Here is a 25,139-nt window from a genome sequence, read left to right on the forward strand (position 1 = left end):
TTCACTGGCACAGCACTTAGAATAAAAAAACCACAAGGAACCTAAAATGTTCAATTAACAGAAAAATGGCTAAAGAACTACTCTATGGAAGAAACCCAGCAGATTAAAAGAACAGAGTAGACCTCTACTTAGTAAAAGGGAAAATTCTCCATGAACACAGACCGGAATTAAAAGTTACAAAATGCAGACCTTATGAGAAGCATGTTTACATCTCTCTATTCTGCCACACACACAAAAAAGTTATGTCACCTTCAACTGGAGATATTTAAGTTCATGATTTTGGTAAAGGGTAAAAACTGTCAGAATTGTACAAATAGGACATTAAAGAAAGGTGAAAAAAATCAGTGCATGTAATCACATTTGGACTGGCTCTTTCCATAGACTCGTGAGTCAACTGAGCAGTTCAGGGCCAGGCTGAACGGAGCAATCATGCTCAAGACTTTGTTAAAACCACAAGAAAGGAATTGACTGCTCCAATTTTTACTGCTCCCCCATGTTTGATGGCCCGAGTCCAAACGCCAAGGTCAGTTCTGGAAAAGTCAGCCACTTCGTTTCCTGGTACTTAAGTATCCTAATCAAATCACAACTTATTAAAAGTGGCATAACAGCTAATAAAAATGGAGCTAATGCTTCTTTCATTACAAAATAAATCAAGCAAAATAATAAGCACCTGAAATAAGGACCACGTAATAAATTCCAAAGAAGAGTGTTGGAAGGACAGTAATCAACTCATCTTAAAAAGCTGCAAGTATGTGAGATAAAAGTCCAAGTCTGATTAATACTATGGAAATAAAGTTCAGACTGGTTCTCCCCCAAGGAGATCACATGCACACATTTTTAGGTTGCTGACGGAAGTGCTGAACTCAGCTCAGCTGGGGAAAGACGACACAAAGACGGTTTTGGTTGCAGACTGTTGCACTCCGAGCCCCCAATGCATTCTTAGCCATCACTTATGATTTTGAACTGGTTGCTTCTCCTCTTCCATAAGGCAGATGGTCAGTACTCGGTTGCACGGCTTCCGAGATGTACTCACACACCAACAGCTCTCCGTAAGTGTTCACGGTACCCCAACACGGCAATAAAACCCCAAGATGACCAACTCCTTCTGTCTCTCCCAATCTCACACAAGCAAACGAAATTTGAGGTCCAAGTCAGCCTGCATTTCGGGGGTGGGGGTTGTTTTTGGAATAGTTTCTGGCACTCCACATTATCCTGACGGGGGCACTCCCCTGCTTACTGCTTTGCAGGTGCCAGACCGTGGAAAATTTAGAGCAGGGGGTCCCTGTGAACTTCAAGGAACACGCTACGCAGCACATGGTTGTGTGGGGAATAATCTTCTAAGTCCCCTTCAATAAGAAAAGCCAGTGCTTTCCTTTCCACCAAAGTCTGAACACTTTAAAATCTTTCCTAACTCCCTGGAGCAATTCACAGCAAAAACTGATCAGTCAGACTGGGGCGCCTGGGTGGCTCAGATGGTTAAGCGTCTGCCTTCGGCTCAGGTCATGATCCCGGGGTCCTGGGATCGAGCCCCACATCGGGCTCCTGGCTCAGCCGGGAGTCTGCTTCTCCCTCTCCCTCTGCCTCTCCCACTGCTCATGCTCTCTCTCTCTATCTCTGTGTCTCAAATGAATAAATAAAATCTTAAAAAAAACAAACAAACTGATCAGTCAGAAATAGTCTTGTTGTTGGTTTTCAACTTTTTAAAACAGAAAAGGTCTTTTGGGCCACTTCTCGTCCTTCCAAAATGAGGAAGTGCAGGACTAACGCTTCAGAGAGTAACTGTAGTAATGAAACATCAATGGATTACAGATAAACATTTTAATTGATTAAATATATTATTTTCAAGATCTTTTTGAAATCGCACTTGTACTGTACTAATCAACAGCCAAAGGCAATAAAAAAGTTTAAAACCAAAAAATGTTCTGACATGAGCACATATGACAGGAACCACTGCTGTGTAAAGTGACATACACTGCTCCCGAGAACAATGATATTTTTAGAAGATAATTTACCTTAACATGTGCAAGGACAAATCTGTAATCAAAGGCTGGGAGAAATATATATTAGTGCCTGCTTTTTAAAAGTTTATTTTACATTTTAAATACAGTATTTTCTCATTAAAAAAAAAAAAAAAGCCAAGAAGTGCCTAACCCCATGGTTTCTCTACCATATATACATGAGAGCTGATGGAGAGCCTCAAAGTGTTCTAGACAGAACAGTGTGGACACCTCTGAGCTGGAACTAGTGAATCAGAATTAAAAAACACAAATTAAGCACTGCTTAGGAGAAAATAATCCAGTTTCTGAGTAACCAAAAGAGAACAGAGTTAGGTATGTACAAAACCAGGTATTAAAAAACAGAAATGCAGCACACAAAAACCAACAGCCCCTCGTGTAGTGAACCGTATATACCGCAGCTAATCAATGGAGACCCTCCTATGAGAAGTGATTTATGATTTGAAATTGTAAAAATCTAAGTATTTCAGTAACAACATATAGTAACATTACGTGTGTATTGCCGTCTTTGTCACTTTCTAGCTATACCACCCCTCCCTTCTGAAAACAAGAATCTCTACACTAGTCGATCACTTATACAAACATGAGGCAATTAATCCGTATTTGTTTTCAGTAAGGAAAACAAAAATGTACCTCTTCCCATCTATGAAGACATAATACAGATTAAAGCAATAAAAAAACTTAAGCATGGGCGTTTGCGTCTCCAATCCTCTCTAGTAAGCAACTCCAAACGGAACTGTGTAGGGTCTGTGCCTAAGTATTAACACACGAAGAAAAAACGGACTGTCTCTGGCAGTCATTCCCACTGAGTGCAATGTTACTCCGCACACACCAAATTATATTTGAGTGATTTTATATATTTTAATTCAGTAGGTGCCAATTCGAGTTTATAAAACCCCTACCTATCTGCTTGTGTAGAAAACAGTTTCAATTTGAGGTACTCTATAAAAGCCCAATCGAGACAAAAAGGAGTTAGTTCTGCTTTGTTACCGGCAGAGTGAGGACCAGAGGAAAAGCAAAAGACCAAGCAGACGCTTGCTAAGACGGATGTCTGAGGTGTTCTAGGTGTCCTGATAGTTCGATTATCAATCAGCTCTGAACATTCTTAAGATTATCTCAGAAAATAATTCTCTGTCATACAACTCTGAACTGAACAGCTGCACTCAAAGCAAAAACAATCTGGGTTGTTCAGAACAAAACCGAATTGAGGCAATCTGTCTATGATCATCTGTGAGGTCTTGAGTTTTTAAGCTTTAAAAATGATGACCTTCATCAAAGTCAGCTGCACCTCAAGGAGACTACTGACAGGATGTCCCATCAGCAGTCACGGTAACTACGGGCTCTCATAAGACACATGGAGCAGGCAGCAACGGACTCACCATCGGCCAGGTGGGGTCAACGTGGGGAGGTTTTATTTTGGAGACCTTAAAGATTTAACACATAGCTCCTGTAACTTCAGCATCCATTAGTGACTCTGGTGGTCAGCACCCAAGGGCTGGAGGGCTCTGAGGAAGCCCCCGAGCCCCAGAGTATTAATGCTAAAGGGTCTCAAGGGAACCCCGAGTCCCAACAAGAGTTCACCAGCCATCAGACCAAAATCCAAGAGGGTAAACACTGACTGCAATGCTCCACAAAAGTCAAAAGAAATTCCAAACTAAATGCTGTCTTCTGCCCAACCCTAGACTCCAGACTCTGTAACAACATCTTTATCTAGTATAATAGACTCTGTAGTAGACTGACTTTGACCTCCACAAAGAGTAGGAGTTGTCGAACTTGAGGAGGTAGACCCCTCTCCCTGGGTATTGGTGGCTGCCGGCATACACTTCTTCGTGACAGTCCCGCCGGTACACAGGCACAATCTCGTCCAGCAGAGGCTTGGCGGCGTGCTTTCTGGCTTTCTCTTCACTACTGACGTTTTCTGTGAGACAGAATGGAGACACGTCAGTGAACAGATCCAGGAAAACCACATTTGCATCAAGCACTGCAACCCCATCCTTCCTCTGAGAAACGGCTCATCAGGAATTCTCTGAAGCCACTCTACAATGTACACGCCTGTGAGCACGTCCTGGCTTCGTCTTTCGTTCATTTGTTCGTTCCTGTCTCTGAGCAGCTGCTAGCTGGGGGTGGAAGCAGCCAGCATCTCGCTCTCCCTGGACCACCGCTCCCACTTTGGAGCCCACTCTTCCCTGGGGACACCCACTCGATTCCTCACTCCTCCCGACAGGCGGAACCTCGCTCATCTGATCAGCACCGAGGAAAACGATGCTCCTGTCCTCTTCCTCAACAATATGAAAGTTCTCTCTGTTTTAGGAAGGGGAAATCGAGCTTCTGAGGACTATCATGTTCTGTACATCTTAGCTTTGAGAGTAAAATGAGGAAACCACAGCAGAGAGGTAGGTATTCAGAGACACTCTGAAAATCCATTCCTTTCGCTATAGGCCTGTGTCAACCCGGGGATGATCCCAGTGGCAAAAAGTGAGCTCTGATTCTAGGTTTGTCCCAGTTAATAGTTTCTGAACTGTAATGATAGGTGGTTAGGGAAAAAAACCCTCTGGAAACCTACAGGAGTGAGAAAATTATGAACCAGCTTAAAATCTCAGTTTCACATATTAAATATAAACAACCTCAGGCAAACAGGTCAGAGGAATATGCAGTGCAAAAGATAAAAGACTTTCGGGTCCATAACACGGCAGAGTGAATTTTGGCAACATTGGTTAACTGCGCGGTGACGGTCAGTGGCCACTAACAGGAATTTAAACAAGGCAAGTCTGAGAAACTCTCATGGTCTAGAGGAGCTGAAGGAGACAGGATAACTAAAATGTGGCATCCTGGATGGGATCCTGGAAATTAGATGAAAACTAAGGAACTGTGAATACATATGGACTTCAGCGAATCATAATGTATCCACATTGGTTCGTTACTGATGCTGTACCATAGTACAAATGGGTGTTAACACAAGGGGGAACTGGGTGTGGAGTACACAGGAACTCTTTGTACTGTCTTTGCAACTTTCCTATAAATCTAAAATTATTCTAAAATAAAAAAGTTTACTTAAAAAAAAAAAGCAAATGACATTCTGATAAATAGGCCCAAATCAGATTTGCTTCATCATAGCAATACTTAAATATCTTTCATTTGCAAATGAGAAATACAGAGCCATTCAAAATGCAAACTATTGCCTATAAGGATATCCATGAAACAGATTACTGTTCCAGTAATTCAAGATCCAGATTTTGTTCAAAACCTGTAAAACTAAAGGTTACTGAGACAGATGAGCAATGCACCTTTCATCAAGTTAAGCAAAGACCTGGGACCTGGCAGCAATAAAGACGGGAAGAATCAGAGCACAGAATGGGAGTTATCAGCCACACTTCAGAGAGAACAAATTCCTGTAGCTTCCAAGACCAAATGGAGAAAAAAAAAAAACCCCAAAGCAACAAAAAGACTGGACTGCTCTTCCATCTTAATCCAAGCTAAAAGGACCCCCATAAAATGCACTATGGGGACAAGACGAGGTGGCATAGTGGCCTTCATAAGAAGCCATGGGGACACACGCAGCCTGTGAGCTAAATCTTCAAAAAGGAGAGTTATGCTCACTCTTCACAAACAACTCTTGGGAGCAATAAATCCTCACTGTTGTTTCAGTTCACACAGGGGTATTAATGACTTAGTTTCAGACAGAAATGATTTTATGATTAGGACTAGCCCGAGGACAGGTAAGTCCATTTCCACCTGAGGGATGTCACACACGAACGCAAAGATCAAGGGTGTGCTGTGGCTCTCGCCTCGAGAGAGGCACTGGACCCCGGCCATGTTTACTGGCGCCCCACCCAACATCAGTAGCCAAAAATGACCCTCATCGGACGGCTCACACTAGGACAACCTCCCTTTGGAGACTCTCCAGCAGGCAAGCCAGGAGAAACAGATCATCTCGACCTGCTTCTTAGCAGACTTCTACACTAGCCACAAAGCTCTTTCGAAGTACAACAGTCTGCACCACAAACCTCCCTTCCCAGACATGTGCAAACAGTCTGATTTTCATGAGTCCCTGTGGCACATCAGAGATGCCAGTCCCTGGTCCTGACATTGCTCGGGGGCACCTGCCATGGGGGTCGGGGCACCTGCTCGGGGGTCTCTCTTGTCTCTGCTTGCTCTTTCCTCACTCCTGTGTTTTCCCTTCCAGTTCAGTCAGCAGTATCTGTGGGCGATGCTTCACCAGGCTCCGGACCTCAGAGATAAAGGCCACGGGACACAAAGCAGCCCCTCAACGACACGGGCCCACGCGTGTGTTGCCATATGTGGCCCCAGGGGGCCTGGCGTGCGGCACGTGTGGTGCCCAGATCCAACTGCGAGCCTCCACAGCTGCCTGAACTTCTAGCCTTCCTCCACAAACCTCTGACAACTACCTTTTTCAGTGTATCCCAACGTGATCTCTGCGAAACACTACCAACCGTCTTCAAGCTCGAGCAGCTGGTCTGCAAGTCACCCCAAAGGTTACAGTTCCAAGAACCGAGAGGCTGCCGCTTCACTCCCACGGCCAGAGCACTCCTTCCACACGAGCCTCGGCCAAGCCGACCCAGGAACTCAAGTGCTCACTAGGTACGTACCAAAGCCCTGAGCTCTACCTTTTCTGCAAAACAAAATTAAGGAGACCATCTTCTCCATTAATATGCATACATTTTACAGTCTCCTTCCTAGACTGAGAGAGTTTAAACTGTTCTTGGAAACACTCCATTTTGTCCACTTGGGAGAAAATAAAAAATTATACTTGTGTAAAATGGGGAAGAACAGCTGACTTTTTTTTTAGGTACAACGTTCTGGTATGAGTTTCTGTATTTACACTAAAAAAAAAAAAAAAAGAGTAACGACCTAAAAAGCTAATATCAGAACTGTAAATTTAAATAAACTCCAGAACTGGCAGAATTTCTTGCTTGCTCTTTTAAAATTTTTCAAAATGATCTTGCACATTTGGCTTTCCAACACAAAGTGCTGGAAGTAAAACAGTACTGAGAAAGCAGCGACATAACATGTAATACACTGCCAGACAGACCCGCCGCGCACTGAAACAACGGCATGTTCGGACCCCAGGCCCTTCTGAGAGGCTGGCCTGTCTCTCAGCCTTTCCAGCTGAGGTCCCACTTCTGAAGAGATGAATCCCTGTCCAGAAAGAGTTAATCAGGATAAGGGTGGCTGACACAGGAACCAGGCCCTTCTTGCCAACACACACCCCAGCACTTGTCAGTACGGACCCACGGCTCTACCTTCCTCCTCCTCGTCATCATCACTGGACTCGCTGACATGCACGCTGACGGCAGTGTTCGGAGAGTCTGTCCATTCAAAGTACACCCCAAAGCCAATGTCATAATTGTCTGTAGCAAATTCCCAAAAGAGGTATGATCCTTCTTCATGGGTGGGGACTCGAACAGTGACCACTTCTCCTCGGCCCACTGTAATCACGGAGTCTGCATCCTGCCGAATCTTCTCTTTAAAGTCTTTGATCTGGGGTCGGGTCCACATGGACGGAGCTGCTATCGCTGGAAGAGATTCTAAAGGCAACAGGAATTACGCTGAAGAGGATGAGCCTTCACCTGCAGGCGGCCAACTCGCATGGGACCCCTGCCCGGCCGCAGTGAGGCGCCACATGCCATCTGGTCTCCCTGAGGGTCAGGGACTCAGAGGAATGTCCGGGCTCCCCAGCCAAGTGTCCCCCTGAACTGCAGCATTTACCAAAGTCACCAGGCATCAAAGGTCACCACACCACTTCAAGGAACACACGCAATCCACAATCTTAGAAGAGATTTTTCTCTACACTCTGATTATGTATGAGAATTTGAGACTGACCTTGGAAACCTCCTAGCTGGAGCCAGGGAAACCTAATAATGAAGAGTGTCTGGACTTAGGAATAAACTCACTTTTGGATCTGGACAAGGAAAGCTGGGCTTTGACTTCAGTCTCTCTGTCAAAAAAAATAAAACCCTTGACCTCTGAGGATCCCAAAGTTCCAGGGGCTATTCTAAAGGAGCTCACAGAAACAGAAAAACTTGGACAGGATGACACCGCTAGGGACCGAACAGAAAGGGGGAAAGTCTTCTTGCTGAGCAGCGTCTATGTGCACCAGACCACTCAGCAGGTTTTTCAGACGCAGTTGCAGAACCTTTAACAAAAGATTCATTTGGGGGCGCCTGGGTGGCTCAGACGGTTAAGCATCTACCGGTTAAGCGTCTACCTTCGGCTCAGGTCATGATCCCAGGGTCCTGGGATCGAGTCCCACATCGGGCTCCTGGCTCGGCGGGGAGCCTGCTTCTCCCTCTGACCCTCTCCCCTCTCATGCTGTTTCTCTCTCGCTCGCTCTCTAAAAATTAAATAAAATCTTTAAAAAAAAAAAAAGATTCATTTGAAAATACTGGGAGACCTGGGGCACCTGGCTGGCTTAGCCAGCGGAGCCTGCGACTCTTGACCTTGGGGTCATGGGTTCCAGCCCCCACATTGGGTGTGGAGATTACTTAAAAAAAAAAATACTGATAAACTCTTATAAGGATAAAAGGGAAGAGAGGTTAAACCATGGGATTTTCAAAGTCTTATCCAAAGCTGCTTTCAGTTACTTACTCTAAAAAGACAAGGCAGATGTCTGAAACCAACTTCCTTACGAACCACACCACCACCCAGCCCACCTTAGTGTCAAGTCTTGCTTCGGCTTTCTCGGCTCAGGCTTCTCTTCCCCAGGAAGCCTCTGCTGACCTCTGCCACTTGGTCACAGTCCCCACATCACACACTCTTGACCTACATAGTGCCTCTCTCCCCACCACAGCCCTTACGTGGCTACGGTTTACATCTTGTGTGTCCTTCTCCCTCACGTTGTCCCCCTACGCTCAGAAAATCTTCAGTCAGTTGCTGAAGGAACGAATGAGCTGCCCGTAAAAAGCTAGACCTTTGAAAATGCTAAGTTATCTTCTGGTACTTTAGTCTCAAAAAATACTGCAATATTTGGTAGGCAGCCTCCAAGATGCCCCTGACCCCGTGATCCTCACGTCTGGGTATTCACGCACTTGGGAGGTCACTGGCCACAATGTACCAGGGTTGGTACGTGTGGCCAACAGAATACTGTGCAAGTGCCGATGTAGGACTTCCAAAGTTAGAGTGTGAAAGACACTGCCACTTCTGCCTTGTCCCCTCGGATCACGTGCTCTGGAGGAAGCCAGCCACTGCGTCCAGGACGCTCAGGCCGAAGGACAGGCTTCGCAGGGCAAGGAACTGTGGCCTCCTGCCAACAGCCAGCCCCAGCTTGCCAGTCATGGAGGGAAGCACCATGGAAGCAGAGCCTCTGGTGCCCGTGGAGCATCCACCCAACTCCAGTGCCAGCCAGCATCGTGACCGAAATCCCATGGGACCAGAACCACCGCCGCTCAGCTAAGCTGCTTCCCAAAACCCCAGTAATCTTACCCGCTGTGTGAGACAGTAAACAGCTGTTACTGGAAGCTGCTAAATCTGGGTACGATTTGTCACATAGTAACAGATAACCAATTCACAACCCAAAGTGTCCAAAAGTCCTCTGACGTGCTCTTCTCTGCCTATTCTAAGAGTCACCAGAGGCATCGGATTCAGACTCAAAAGGGTACAAAAGCATTCAACTCTCACAAATATGTGATTGCTCTCCACAGCCAGTGAGCCTGACTCCTGCCTTGCTTTCCATGAATCTCAGTTATGACATCTGGATGGACACACACATGCCAAACCATACCTTTGGGTCCATTCTCCAAGGCTTCTTCCGCAGCTTCTGGTTCAAGTTCTTTCTCTGGGTTGTCAGTCTGAGTTTTGGCCTGTCCATTGACTGACATCCTATCGCCCGGTGCCGCTGCGTTCACTTTTGATGACGCAGGCAGAGAAGCCCCCGTGACTGCTACTTCCTGCTGTTTCTGTAAGGCTGCCTACAAGTGGAGAAACAGTGAAGACACACTGACCAGGACGGCTAAGGATGGCATACTTGCCCTGGAATGCACTCTGACCCCGTGTTTTGTCCTACTAAAGCACTGTGCTTCAAGAAATTACTGATAGGGGCGCCTGGGGGGCTCAGTCGGTGAAGCGTCTGCCTTCGGCTCAGGTCATGATCCCAGGGTCCTGGGATCCAGCCCCGCATCGGGCTTCCCGGCTCGGCGGGGAGCCTGCTTCTCCCTCTCCCTCTGCCTGTCCCTCCCCCTGCTGTGCGCTCTCTTGCTCTGTCAAATAAATAAAATCTTTAAAAAAAAATTAGTAATAGACTTTTATCAGTTTTATCTTATCTATGATGAGTATTAGTAGGACAATACCGAGCCAACAGCTAAAAATGCTGAAAAATTATCATGGACAAAAACCTGGGTTACGTTTTTGTGACCTAAAGATCATTAGAAAAACTAACCAGGAAAAATTAAAGTAGATAGAAATAATCAACCCCAAAGACAATTATACACAAAAATTGAACACAGTAACATTTGCTCTTAAAACCGACAGAAGAAAATCTTGATAAAATTCAGATACATAAAATCTGAATCAGGAAAATTAAACTTGGTAGTAATATATGATCACAGAGGAAAAATCACGAAGGCAAAAGCTGTAATTAGTAAAATCCGATATGGGGCCCCAAAGTAATCAATTAAATATGGGTGATTACTCTAATATGGACAAAAATAATAAATGAAATCTTCACCATAAACTATACACAGAAAAACATCACAATTGAACTGAAAACTGTTAATCATGTTATAAAAAATATCAACCTAAGAATTAAACAGGCTTACAAAATGGAGCTTGAGGCCAAAAGACTTTCTTAATGACAATTCATCACTGTTATTAAAATATGTACATTCATAAAAATGGAATCAAAATGTCCCAAGTCAAAATGGAAGAGTAAAAACATCTTAAACACAAAGGACAACTATCTGGGGACATTCCCCTCTTCTATCAAGACGGATATTAGTATTATTAGATATACCTAAGTGTTGTTACTTAAGCAACTTTTGAGGAACCTTTGAATTATATATAAAGAAACATGTACAAATCATAAACAAATGTACAACCTGATCATTCTTCATAAAACAAACATACCCACGTAAGCAACACCAGGTCAAGACATTATCTGCATCCAGAATTCTCCTTTTGACACACTCCCCGACCCATGCTGCAAGGGTCACAACTAAGCTGACTTAAAACACTACATATCTTTGCCCATTTTTCGACATTTATATATATAAACGGAATTGTATAATAAATGTTCTTTTTTGTGTCTGGCTTCTTTTACTCGACATTATTTTTGCAAGGTTCATCCATAAGGTTATAAAGTAATTGTATTTTGTTTGCACTGCTATGATATTCCATTGTGAAGATATAAAATTTATCCATTTTACTGTTGATAAACATTTGGGCATTTAAGTAACTCTACATTAAAACATGAAGTCATAACTGAGCTTACGTTTACAAAAGTAAAAAATAAAATAATGAAACAAAGAAAACATAGGAAAAAGCCTTTATAATCTCACGGTTTAGGGATAATGACATATTTCTACATACCTGTACACAAATTCAACATATCATCTACAATCCAATTATTTCCATGAACAGCAACGCTTTCTTCTGTGGCTAACGCAGGCTGGTAATATATGTAAGATTTTAAAATACCTCCTTTCAAGGCCTAGATTCTCAGTCATTCCCACATGAGTTTTCTAGAAAGAGTACCAGCTTCCCGAAAACGTGCATACAACCAAAACAAGTAGGCACACTCAGAACATTCATTGTGCGATAGGACAGCTAGAAAAGCATTTCTGTGGATGATCAGCAGGCCCAGCTCAGATGGCTGCTCTCCAGGAGGCCGTGCTTGAAATCCTCCAGCAGAGTGAACAACTCCCTTGGGGATCCCACTGCCCACAAATATACATCTATTACAAACAGCAGATCATTATGATTTATTTACATCGTCTCTCATCTGTACTTCGGGAAGGTTTTAAAAGCACAGAAAGGTACAGGAACAAACACCCACGTAACTACACCTCCAAATGAACAAGTGTTAGCACTCTGTCATTTTGCTCAGTATTTATACAAAAATTACTACTTTATGTTCCTTCCCCAGTGCCTTTCCTTCTCCATTCCCAGAGACCACCAGTCAATGTGTAAAACCGAGTTCCATCACTGTAATCTAAATTACGGATTCCAGATCCTTCTCTTCCACAGATTCTTGGTTTGCCCTACTTGACCAAGTTTGTTCTCACTAAATGACAGCAACCTATAAACAGGGCAGGGCGTGTGAGCTATCCCACTGGAAAACCATCTCAAAGCCCATCTCAAAGCCCTACAAGCAGGAAGAGGGAATGGTACGCTCAAGCAGAAACAGGCTTTCCAGGACAGAAAAGAAATCCCTCAGAAAAGCCACTTACTGTCTTGAATAAACTCTGGGGTGACATCCTTTTCAGCTTATGAACGACACAAAATTGCAAGCCTTTTAACTTCAAGGGAAAAGGTATTTTAAGTAAGGATATTAATTTCCAGAGAATTTAAAGAGGTTGGCAAAACAATCAAGGTCACTTCATCTGACAAGAAATGTTGAGCAACTATAATGTCGCACACTTTCTTCCTGTGGACTGACAGGTCATTACTACTTTCTAAGTGGAAAGTAAGGAAGTAAAACTTCGCCAGATTCACCCCAAGAAGGCATTAGTGCCTCTGCCCTGTGTGAAAAGGGAACACAGATCAGCGATCTGCCATATGTACACAACACTTTCAAAGAGCAACTCTTTTTCTCATTTTGGTCCTCTGAGAGTTCAGGGAGGTGAGCGGGATCGGTACCGGGATTTTTTTCTCCCATTCCCGCTCACTGGGAGAAAAGGCAGAAAAATCAGAGCAGTAGGTAACTTGTCTGATATCAAACAAGGTAACGGCAAAGCCAGGACTGAATCCAAGTGTTACCCTGCTCTTCTTCACCCCACGCTCTTCACGCTACGCCACCTACGCCAAGTCCCTGGGGGTAGGGAGCTGGAGGGACTAGCACTGTGGTGCAGGGGGGCACAGTCTCGCTCTAGCACGTCACGCAAACATCTAGATGACCAGCCCGCAAGACCCGCTCACAGCCTGAGGGGACCGGTCCTCCCACGGGCAGCTGCCCCGGCCTAGGGCCGCCCACTGCCTGAAGGACACGGCAACCTAACTTGAACACGAATCACCCAGGATCACCAACAGGGTCTGCCCCAGACTCACCGGAATGACACCCGGTGCGCACGACCCCCGGATGCCCCGTGGTCACGTCATTTTTTGCCTCCATGTCACCTGTCTGCTTTCGTAACTGCCCGTGCACCCCGAGTCTCCCCACAAGGCCCCTACGAGTCACGTTCTCCTTCGAAGCTAACGGCGCGGAGCAGCTGAGCCCGGCGAGGAGGGAGCCCCGGCGCACCTGCTGCTGGGCGAGCTGGGCCTGGTAGAGCTGCTGCATGTACTGCTGGTAGTGCTGCTCCTGCAGCTGGCGGACGAGCAGCTGCTGCTGGTCCAGGCTGCCCGGGTACTGCTGCGCCGCGTACTGCTGGAACTGCACGGCCGTCTGCGAGTTCAGGGCCGCCATGATCTGCTGCCTGAAACACCAGAGACACACACTTGTCGGGCCGCGGGTCACAGGTCACGGCTCGTGGCCAGAGCAGACGGCCCCGTGGCTGATCTGTACCACTGGTCACCCCGTGTAAGGACTGAGCCGGGCATGCCTTCCCACCCACATGTGGTGCCGCAGGCCCAGAAGAAAGGCTTCAGAGAAGCCACTGGGCCTCTCTCTCACTTTTCACTGAGGGTTTTCAAGGAAAATCTGGGATGGAGAGGGAGAAGGATTCCCGTGTCGGATCCCCATCGTCCCCATCGTAACTACGAACGGTCGCCGGGCCCCGACTGTGCGCCAGGCGCCGTTTGCTTGCAGGTACCAGCCACCTGGGAGGAGACAAGGCTTCAGACGGGAGGCGGTGCCGGCGTTCGGGAACTTGCCCGAGATCACTCTCTGGGAGCGGCCAGAGCCGGGATGTGGTCAGGCAGGCCGGCATCAGCGCGGACTCCCAGCAGGACGCTGTCAGAGGGCACCCTGTCATCTACGGTGGGGGCGTGGGGGCGGTGGGGGGACATAACACGACAATGACGGTTACATTCAGCTGCCGGCCACGGCTTCTCTACCTGAACACTCAGAGAGCCGGAAGAGGCAGGACAGAAACCAGAATGTGTCACGAGCGGCCCTGGTAAATATAAGTAAAGCCAGGGAAACTCTGCAGCTCTCAGGCATTTCATTTAAAGCCTGCCTTCGGGGTGCCTGGGTGGCTCAGTCGGTTAAGCATTTGCCTTCGGCTCGGGTCGTGATCCCGGGGTTGTGGGATCGAACCCCATGTCAGGCTCCCTGCTCCGTGGGGAGTCTGCTTCTCCCTCTCCCTCTGTTGTTCTCCCTGCTTGTGCTCTTTCTTCCTCTCTATCAAATAAATAAATAAAGCCTGCCTTCCAGAACAACACTGAAAATAGTATCTGAGCACACTTGGTTTAGAGACAGTAATTTCTGTTATTATAAATCTCATTTTCTCTCCTACAGGCACCAAAGGCTTCCTACCTCAGTTATGTGACCAACTTAACAAAGTTCGGAAAGCCATCTCTCAATAGACCAATAAGTAGACAGATGAGATAAAGCAAAATCTCACAAAGTCCTGCACTGAACCCGACACGTGGCCCATCCAGGGCGCTGCCTGCTCCCAAAGATGTAGCATTCCTAGTCTCTCCCCAAAGCGGAATGAGGCCCAAGGTTGCTCTGCAACCAGCACTGAAGCCTTTCTGAGGAGCCGCTGAGAGATAACGAGACATCAAGAGACTGTCATACTCTCTGGTTTCCTCTAGACGCCCCCCCGGCCCCCCCCCCCACCTCAGACCTTCCTCCCGCACGTGCGGTGTCAACCCCTTCCTCCCTGTCCCCACAGCTCCCTCCTGAAGAACCAGTCCCTTGTGATGCAGCTGCTCTCACAACCCTGAACGAGAGATGGTTTCAGGCCCCATCCTCTGTCCTGGGGCTCTATCCTGGGGACTCTGTCCTGGGGGCTCCATCCTGGGGCTCTGTCCAATTCCGGCCAGTCTGTCAGACACATGAAATCCCGGACCACACAAATCCACACCAGGACAGCCTCGTGTCCACCAAGGCAGAGAACAGAAGGGGCGAGACAGACATACAACTGGGAATCGAGACAAGATCACCAGGACCCAGGGACAGAGCCAGCAAGCCACCTCAGCTCCTGCTCTAGTCCCTGGGTCCTGGCAGCTAACCCCAAGCCCTTTCCTTTTCGCCACCCACTGAAGCTTGAGCCGAGGCCCCCTGGGGAACGTGACAGACCACCGGTACAAACGGCGGGAGCCGAGGGGCGTGCACCTCCCAGCACACAAGTCACAGAGTTCTCCCAAGGCGCGGCGCCCGGAGGCCGTGGCGGTCCGGCTCTCCCGCTTCAACACAAGCAGTCCGACCCGCTTACTTCTGCTGCTCCAGCCGAAGCCTCTCCTCTTCTACTCGCCTCCTCTCCTCTTCCTCCCGCCTCAGCCTTTCCTCCTCCTCTCTCCTGCGCTTCTCCTCCTCCTTCTGCAGACGCTCTCTTTCTTCCTCTTCGCGCCGCCTCCGCTCCTCCTCTTCCTTCCTACAAGCGAGGACAGACAACGGTGAACCCTGTACAACAAATCCTGCTTAAATATCACTGAAGACTTTATTTCCCAGTGAAAACTGACACACTCGGAGAGAACGAAGTGGTCATATTATCGAAATTTGAAATGCATACACTCGGCTGGTAGAAATTTATCCTGTGGGGTCAATCTCACAATCCGCAAGAACATGGCAGAAATAATTACGGCTGTGTGGCAGAAGAGAAAGGTGTCCACCAGTAAGAGACCACTGAGATCATGATATGCCCACCCTGAAGGTTTCCCTCACTACGCTCACAGCGTCACAGGCTTTCCGTTCCCACTTTTTGCTGTGGTTGTAATTAAGCTTGCACGAGAAATTCAGCCACACGCCTGCCTACCGTCAAAGTCTGTGCTCCGCGAGGGCAAAAGCTATCTCCTATCTCCAGATATCTCCAACCTATCTCCCAGTGCTCCAACCTTGGAGCTGAGCACAGTGCTAGAAAGAACAAGCCCTCAACTCATGTGTCTAAAATGAATAAGGCACCCCGAAATGCCACGTGGCCACAAAAAAAAACCCACGACTATATGGCCTGACATGCACTTAATATACTTGTTTAATGAAAAGAGCAAGGAAATAACAGGAAAAAGGTCTGCAAAGAAACACCTTAACTGGGGGCGTCTGGGTGGCGCAGTCGGTTCAGCGTCCAATTTTTGCTTTCAGCTTAGGTCATGATCTCAGGGTCCTGGGATGGAGCCCCCCATCAGGCTCCAGGCCCAACACAGAAGTCTGCTAAACTTTCTCTCTCTCTGTCCCTCCTCCATGCACTCTCTCTCAAATAAGTCAGTCTTAAAAATACACCTTAAATGTGTCCTTTCTCATCTATTGAGAGAAGAGAACGATTAAAAGCAAGGTGGGAGGGAAGGTTTTCAGTCTGTGCGTCACATACTGCCATAAATGAAAAATATTTATATTGCATGTATCTGTATATTACTTCTGAAATTTTAAAAAAGGTCAAAGCTTTGACTTTAAAAGAGAAATAGAAGAGCTAGAAATGCAGGTGCCGCCTCTATCCAGCTCTCGCCTGCTCTCGGCTCCTTTCCCGGGGGGAGCACAGACCCCACGGCAGGAGGAGCAGGTGCGTTGCCGGCTGAGCGCGGTATGGAGGGCAGGATGGCTGAGGATGGTACGCAGGTGGTCTCTGAGGATCTGAGGGGACACCATTTCTTGGTCCTACAAGAACTGCTCGGCTTACCCCATTTTCCTCCCCAAACTCCTGTAAGTGATGAACAGCACATCGGAGGCACAGCCAAGGCTCAAAACAGCAATAACATGACCTACTTCTAACCTGTCACAGCTGGGAGAGGGCAAGATGTTCCACAGCCAGAGCTGGGCCTGTAGGACCGAGAAAGTCTAGGCTTAAATGCTTTCAAAGGGCGCCAGATGGATTTCATCTCACGAAAGAAGTGCATTTTTTAAAAAGATTTTATTTATTTGAGAGAGAGTGAGAGAGAGAGAGCATGAACAGGGGCAGAGGCAGAGGGAGAAGCAGACTCCTCGCTGAGCAGGGACTCCGGGATTATGACCTGAGCCGAAGGCAGACGCTTAGTGACTGAGTCCCCAGAAGTACATTTTTAAAAGGAAAAATGCAGTTTTACATGTTAAGATGACTAACTTTTCAATTTACCACTAAGAATCAAAACTTTTTCTTTTTTTTTTGAGCAGCAAAGCGAGGTTTATTGATCGATAGTAAAGTGATAGCACAAAACTCCCAAAGAGCTCCGGAGGGACCCAAGAGGGCCCCAAAAGTTTTACCTGAATCAAAACTTTTCCTTTGGATAAAAACAATCTTCCTTTGGATAAATGTCTTTTTTTTTTTTTTAAAGATTTTTTTTTTTTTTAAGATTTTATTTATTTATTTGAGAGAGAGAGAATGAGAGAGAGCACACAAGAGGGGGGAGGGTCAGAGGGAGAAGGAGACTCCCCGCCGAGCAGGGAGCCCAATACGGGACTCGATCCAGGGACTCCAGGATCATGACCTGAGCCGAAGGCAGTCACTTAAGCAACTGAGCCACCCAGGCGCCCTGGATAAATGTCTTCTGAAAATGTTTTTATTTATTTATTTGACAGAGACAGACACAGTGAGAGAGGGAACACAAGCAGGGTAAGTGGGAGAGGGAGAGGCAGGCTTCCCGCTGACCAGGGAGCCCGATGCGGGGCTCCTGCGGTCCTGGGATCATGACCTGAGCCGAAGGCAGACGCTTAATGACTGAGCCACCCAGGTGCCCCTGAAAATGTATTAAACTACTTCCTATCACCTTAAACAGGAATAAATTACACCTAGTGCTGTCTGTTGATGACTCAGGAGTTATAACTACACACCTAAGAACTGTCTATGTCCTAATACTGTGATGGAAAGTTTATCTTCGTATCAGTGGCCCCTGACTGCTATGCTTTTTTTATAATTCTTGTGTCTATTTTTCATGGTTTCTGTCTTCTTCCTATCAGGCTGTTTTCTGTTCCAGTCCTGGTTAAGGTAAGAAAGCAGAGAACCAACAGTTTCTAAAGTAAGTATCTGAGGAAAAAAACGGCTTTATAGTGTCATTTTCATTCCTCAGATATTTCAGATAATCAAAGTTATTGAAAATATAACCTCTAGATAAATAAGGTGTTAACTGGGGGCACCTGGGTGCGCAGTCAGTTAAGCATCCAACTCGGTTTCGGCTCAGGTCGTGATCTCGGGGTCGTGAGATTGAGCCTTGCGTCGGGCTCTGCGCTCAGCAGGGAGTCTGCTGGGGATTCTCTCTCCCTCTCCCTCTGCCTCTCTCCCAGCTTTTGCTTTCTCTCTCACCCTCTCTCTCAAATAAATAAAATCTTAAAAAAAAATAATGTGTTAACTGTAATGCTGTTGAATTCACAATCATGACAAAAAATCCCATCAAAATAAATAGTGTATTCAGCAGCATTCCCACCCACCGCCTGGAAATAATTAATAAGCCATCTGGGAGCCAGAGCCAATATGGATGTCTCCATAAGGCCTACCACATAGCACAGGTGACAGCCAGGATATGGAGCATAATGTTCTAGAAGCTCAAGGGAAACAACAGCAAAGAGTGTTTCCCTTTGGGAGGGGAGAACTATGGTGGAGCTTGCTCAAAATCTCGGTGTAACCAGGACAAGAGGAATGTTGCCACCAGATGGAAGCAGCAGCCCCCTGCCCCCCAAATTCCTAGTATGAATACCTGCTCACACAAGCAGGTTTGAACAACTGCCGTAAGAAGTGGGGGTCTGGGGGCACCTGGGTGGTTCAGTCGGTTAAGCATCTGACTCGATTTCGGCTCAGGTCACGATCTCAGGGTTGTGAGATCAAGTCCTGCGTCAGGCTCTGCGCTCAGTCTGCTTGAAATTCTCTTTCCCTCTCCCTCTGCCCTTCCCCCTGCTCGTGCGCTCTCTTTCTCTAAAAATAAATAAAATCTTAAAAAAAAAAAGGGGGAAGTGGAGATCCATAGGCAGTGGGACATGTGATCTAGAACAGATATTCCATATGGCAAAAGCATCAGGACCGGGGCTGCACAGGAATAAAGTACACCGTATCCTCGAACTTCACCTTTTCTTTTCTTGTTCTTCCTTCTCTATCTTGTGGGATGCAACATATGTTGAAAAGAGATGGCAACACCTATTTAGGAGCTTGACAAATTCTACCATGGCGTCCTCTTTAGACATGTTTCCCAGGGCCGCCCATTCTCTCCTGGAAGGAATAACAAGAAAAGTCATTACTGCCTCTTCCTAAGAGAGTAAGAATGTGATTTAATTTAAGCCTAAATGTGAAAAATTCTCAACGACAACTAAAATGCAGCATGATTCTACCATAAGCAAAAAGCTCAAAACTCAAGTTTCAACAAGTAGGCATTATTGATGTATTAAATTATGTGTGCCACACACAATCCACACCTACTGCTGTAAACTACAGTTCAGCTGCACTGCTGGTAACTTCCATACAAGCAAAGGGGTATCTGAGTGTGACTTTCCTTTTGTCACATTTTAGTCTTAACTGAATACAGTTCTCAGGGCACTGTTTTCTGTCACCACTCTGTGTATGTCCCAGTAAGGAAAGCAATGATTGTGTATTTTAAGTGGCTGCTTTTAATGTTATTTAGGAAGAATCAAATGAAGTTGTACTTGTCTTATGTTCATAATCAGATGAGTAAACTTCTTCTATATTATTTATCCATAAACCTCTCCAAGCCAAAAACAGATACACATCTGAAGATTCCAGAAGCTGCAAGCAAAAATGGCTGTTTCAGTCTTCCTCTAAGCTAAGGAACCAGCCGTTTGCATCTTAACCGATTCACTCTGCGCTCTTCTTAACACTACTCTAAGGTCATTATACAACAAAACACGGTTACCTCCTGTCATTCCCCAACACATCAAAGAATCCAACCTCAGGACAAGTGTCTGGATTATATGGACCCATAAGAACCTGCTTATGCAGTGCCACAAGCTTCAGTTTTTCCTCATAAGTTGGATGAAAGGCTTTGCCATCTTTTTCTGCAAGATAAAGAAACATGAAAACAATTAGAATTGGCAAAAAAACGTATTTTCGGTGTTCTACATTGAAGGTCCACTGTAAGGGATGCCACACACGGCCTGTGATGGATACAAATCTTATGGTGGCATTTGTATTTCAAATACAAAATTTTAACAGTCGGAGCCTAAGACAGAAATCCTTTATGCAGAGATTTTTTCCATGAAGCTGAGTACCAGTATTTACGTTCAAACTTCTGCAGAGAAACCCATCTGTCAAGCTAACAGTCAGACACACAAACTGTTCTGCTGGACATCCTCTACCCATTCAAAAGTTGTGTAACAATCGTTTTTTAAAAGTTTAAAAAATAATTTTGCATCAGTCACCTTTAAGATGATCACGCGTTAAGAGGTTACGCGTACCTTGAAAGGCTATAGTCAAACACATCGGTCCCACTGAGGCAGTGCGATGTGGTGAAGGGGCTCTGAAATGAGAGGTAAATCTCTCAGATCTTTCCTAGCTGTCAGACACTGAACCTCTCTGTTCATCAAGGAAGTGAGGAGTCCACTGCTCCTTCAGAGGTAACGGGGTAGTATCGACGATAGCTAGCAGATCCTTTCCCCTCCTTCATAGCATGGTTGGCTCTGGCAGGCTCCAACGGGCAATGAAGAGTGAAGCCAATTTTGACCTCTAAAGACTTAGCTACCACCACCATTCAAAGCCGTATGAAAGTGGGTGCTGGTAAAAATGGGAAATCCTTAGAGAACAGTTCTGCTTCTCTGATAAATGGTAGCATTAATTACTGACTGGTTCTAACAAAAGAGACTACCACTTAAAAAAAGGTAGAAAGGAGTAGATACTGCCTACGTATTTTATCCATGCACATAGTAGTCACCAAAATAAAATCACTGCTGAGACAAGAATGTGGGTTAAAGGTTATGAACAGGAAACTCAGAGGAGAAAAAACATAGAAGGTACCAACGAGCATCCCAAGATCCTTGACCTCACCAGTCAAGGAAATGCGAAGTTTTCATTAGATACCAAAGCCTCTGGCGTCATATAGGTCAAACAAGTCAGGTAACATCAAGAGTTGGTAAGAATGGAACAAAGAGGTATCCACTCTCCTATACTAATGTTGAAAGTATACACTGTTATCTTGGAAGACAATTCAGCAATTTATTTCAAAGGTAAAAATGTGCACACCCCATGACCCCGTCATTCCAATTCTTGTGGCCCATCCGTGATACTGGGGGATACAGCTGTTTTCTTGTTACCGTAAACAATTTACAAGTTCCTCAATAGAGACTGCTAAATAATGTGATATATTCACACTGTGGTATAAATGAAGCAATTATAGGAAACACTAAGTGCCAAAGTAAGTTGCAGAAAACGATACAGAATTGCAGCACACAATCTATCCCATCCATTCGAGCACTCCCCCGACCACATGCTTTAACATCTCTTAAATCAGATTCGGTTTTACAATCCAGTATTCTACAGTTACAAGAGTGCTTTTTCTTTCTAAATAATAGCATGTAAGATAACACTGAATCTTAGAATTGACAAAACACAGCACGTAAACACACCCACATTGCATATTCTCCAGGTACCCTTACATGAAGGTAGATGCAAATAACAAAATCCAGGAGTCACAAGACAGGAGACCCAAGGAGTCTCTCAGAGAACTGAAGCCTTCCTTGTGACATCCGAACTTTCCAAGGAAAAGGTGTGGAAGGACAAACCCAACTGTTAAGAGGGACTGCCTCTAGGGAAAGAACCGGCAAAACTAGTGGATGAGGACTGAAGGAGAGTTTCCCATTTATATATGCTTGTTTATATATGAATTTTTTTTTCTGCAAGAACAAACTCATGCAATACTTGGAAAAAATAAACATGAGGAAAAAACCAAACTGTGGCACTGACCTTATTTAAAAAATCGGAACAATTCAGCAACCTGTGGACCTGCCATCGGTCTCTGCTACTGAGCAAACAGTATTACTTGACAATTAGCAACAAGAGCAGTAACTTTCTCTAAAACTTTGCCAACAGGATTATCATAGTTCTGTATTTACTAACGAAAAGGTAACTCTCACTTCAAAATCCAACTCTTAGAATGCGATTTCAATTAATGACTGACATTATAGAAAACATTTTTATATTCATACTTTCAACTTACTACATATTGAGCCCATCATTGCCGTCATGTAATAACTTACAAATTATTGAGGTTCAATTACAAATTTATAACATGGCAATACAGTAACCAGCTGTAGCCAGGTGCGTATTTCAGGTATATATTTACTGCAAAGTATAACAGTTACATTAAGATAAAGAAAATATTTTATTTTTTGAAGATTTTATTTGAGAGAGAGAGAGGGAGAGCACAAGTAGGGCAGAGGGAGAGGGAGAAGCAGACTCCCCACTGAGTGGGGAGCCTGACACAGGACTGGAACCCAGGACCCCGAGACCATGACCTGAGCCAAAGGCAGACGCCCAACTGAAAAGATTATTTTAGAGCTCACTTCTGACTTAGAAGAAAACAGAACAAAAGGTAATGAAGTAGACTTATTTCAACTCCTTAGGCTGGGCCAGGAGTTGAGTTAAATTCCATCACAGTCTATAATCAAGATAAAGCAAAATGGACTGGAGTTTACAAAACCAAAAAATACCTTCGCACTGTCTTTCATGGAAAAACCAACAAGCTCAAAAGAGTTGCTATTTCATTCTCTTCCCAATGAAATCTCTCTGAAATACAACCCTGAAAAACTATCTTGGCAAGAAAAATGGTGTTATGCCTACTTATGTTGTATTATTTAAATTTTAAAAAGTCTCACTATTCAACAATAACACAACACTTAAATTACAGTAATCCAGGGAACAGAATATACAGCTGTTAGACAATTATAAGGGATACACAGCATTTCAGAGAACAGGTTTACGATGTACTTAACTAAAGTAAGTAGAATGAAAAATTATATATGATGTTTAGAATTACTTAAAAATGCCTACAATGCGGCCAGATACCACAGAGAATGTAGAAAGATAAAATTTTAAGAATTTGGGTGAGTGATTATACATACTATAGATCTTCCTTTTAAAAAATGACAGTTAATGGGGCACCTGGGTGGCTCAGTCGGTTGAGGGTCTGACTCCTGATTTCGGCTCAGGTCATGATCTCAGGGTCGAGGGATCAAGCCCCACGTCAGCTTGTGCTGGGCGTGGAGCCTGCTTTAGATTCTCTCTCTTTCCCTCTCCCCACTCCCCTGGTACCCCCTACTCTCTCTCTCTGCTCCCACACTCTCTTTCTCTAAATAAATTAATTTAAAATTACAGTTAAGATTTTTCTTACAAAATTAGCTACGTTTTAAGGGTTTTAACCTATTCTCAGATGTTAGATTGTTAAAATGTGTGAAACAATAGTGGCTACTTTGGGCTACCATTTACCAAAAAGCCTTTCTTTAATTTTGAAGATGTGCATAACCACCCTTAACCATCTACCTTTATTTTGTACAAATTAACCACCAGAAGTCTTCTTGTGTTAATTATGTCACAGATAATCATTAGAAACATAGCTTAGGGGCACCTTGCTGGCTCATTCAGTGGAGCGAGGGACTCTTAATCTCAGGGTGTGAGTTTGATCCCACGTTGGGTACGGAGATTACTTAAAAAAAAAAAAAAATTGGGGCGCCTGGGTGGCTCAGTTGGTTAAGCGACTGCCTTCGGCTCAGGTCATGATCCTGGAGTCCCAGGATGAGTCCCGCATCGGGAATCCCTGCTCAGCGGGGAGTCTGCTTCTCCCTCTGACCCTCCCCCTGCTCATGCTCGCTCTCTCTATCTCATTCTCTCTCTCAAATAAATAATCTTAAAAAAAAAAAAAATTAAAAACTAAAAAAGAAAAAAGAAACATAGCCCAGAACAAGTTCTTCTCACTTTCACCAACTTGTGATGATTTGAAGAACAGTTCCAACTTCTGATCTATTAATTGAAACAGAATTAAGGTTTTTCTTTTAAGATTTTTTTTTTTTTTAAGATTTTATTTATTTATTTGACAGAGAAAGACACAGCGAGAGAGGGAGCACAAGCAGGGGGAGTGGGAGAGGGAGAAGCAGACTCCCTGCCGAGCAGGCAGCCCGATGCGGGACTCGATCCAGGGACTCCAGGATCATGACCTGAGCCGAAGGCAGTCGCTTAACCAACTGAGCCACCCAGGCGCCCCTCTTTTAAGATTTTATTTATTCATTTATTTGAGAGAGAGGGACAGAATCCCAAGCAGACTCCCGCTGAGCATGGAGCCTGACGTGGGCTCGATGCCAGGACCCTGTGATCATGACCTGAGACGAACCCAAGGGTCAGACACTCAACCGACTGAGCCATCCAGGCGCCGCAGAAGGTTTTTGTTTTTTGAAACAACCAAAAAGGAACTATTCTAACTACGTCATTTTATCTTGAACCTTATAAAAAGAAATTATGTGCTGGTGACTCAAGAAAGCTGTAGTGAGCCTGAGAAATAGAAGGGGCAGAGCACATGGCACAAGTTTCTTGCTTTATTCAGTCAGTATTCCTGGGATTTTGTTTTATTTTTTCCTTGGGGGGGGGGGAGGAAGCCGAATTCTGTGAAAGTAGTTGCTTTGACCTAAGTAAATGTAAATAAAGATAAAATCAGATAGAAACCCCACTCACTGGAAGACCAAACACTTTCCTGATAAGTCATGTAATACAGGAATTTTCAAACCTACACACACAAATTTTACTTGCTGCAGGGAGAGGATTTGAAACTAAAAGGTCTAATGGACAAGGGGGAACTTTTTAGCCTATGACTACACCACAGTTATTTTAATGGAGGGAGGGCCCATTTCTTATCAGGTAACAAATTTACTTCTGTATTTCGAACACAGAACACTCAGTAGTATGAACTAGGAGCCGGGAAGAAGGGATTGGTGAGTAAACAAGGAAACTACTCATTAATCAG

At 45.1% G+C, this 25,139-nt stretch overlaps 1 protein-coding gene across 3 annotated transcripts in view; it reads right to left on the bottom strand.

The window, feature by feature from the left end:
* Positions 1-1,803: 1,803 nt before the first annotated feature.
* Positions 1,804-25,139, bottom strand: part of ACBD3 (acyl-CoA binding domain containing 3) — a 37,376-nt gene continuing 14,040 nt past the window's right edge. Inside the window, exons 2-8 of one of the 3 annotated variants that reach the window (XM_035008696.1) lie at positions 20,052-20,193; positions 19,253-19,393; positions 15,506-15,664; positions 13,426-13,600; positions 9,754-9,940; positions 7,265-7,561; positions 1,804-3,933 (exon numbers count right to left, since the gene is read on the bottom strand). In XM_035008696.1, coding sequence (XP_034864587.1) covers positions 3,722-3,933; positions 7,265-7,561; positions 9,754-9,940; positions 13,426-13,600; positions 15,506-15,664; positions 19,253-19,393; positions 20,052-20,193 — 1,313 coding nt within the window. In that variant the 3' untranslated portion in view covers positions 1,804-3,721. The remainder of the gene's footprint in view (positions 3,934-7,264; positions 7,562-9,753; positions 9,941-13,425; positions 13,601-15,505; positions 15,665-19,252; positions 19,394-20,051; positions 20,194-25,139) is intronic. The other 2 variants (XM_035008697.1, XM_035008698.1) reach the window with 2 other exon arrangements.

This window comes from Mirounga leonina, unplaced genomic scaffold (genome assembly GCF_011800145.1).
Source record: "Mirounga leonina isolate KUSES-001 unplaced genomic scaffold, KU_Mleo_1.0 Mir_152, whole genome shotgun sequence".
NCBI lineage: Eukaryota > Metazoa > Chordata > Mammalia > Carnivora > Phocidae > Mirounga > Mirounga leonina.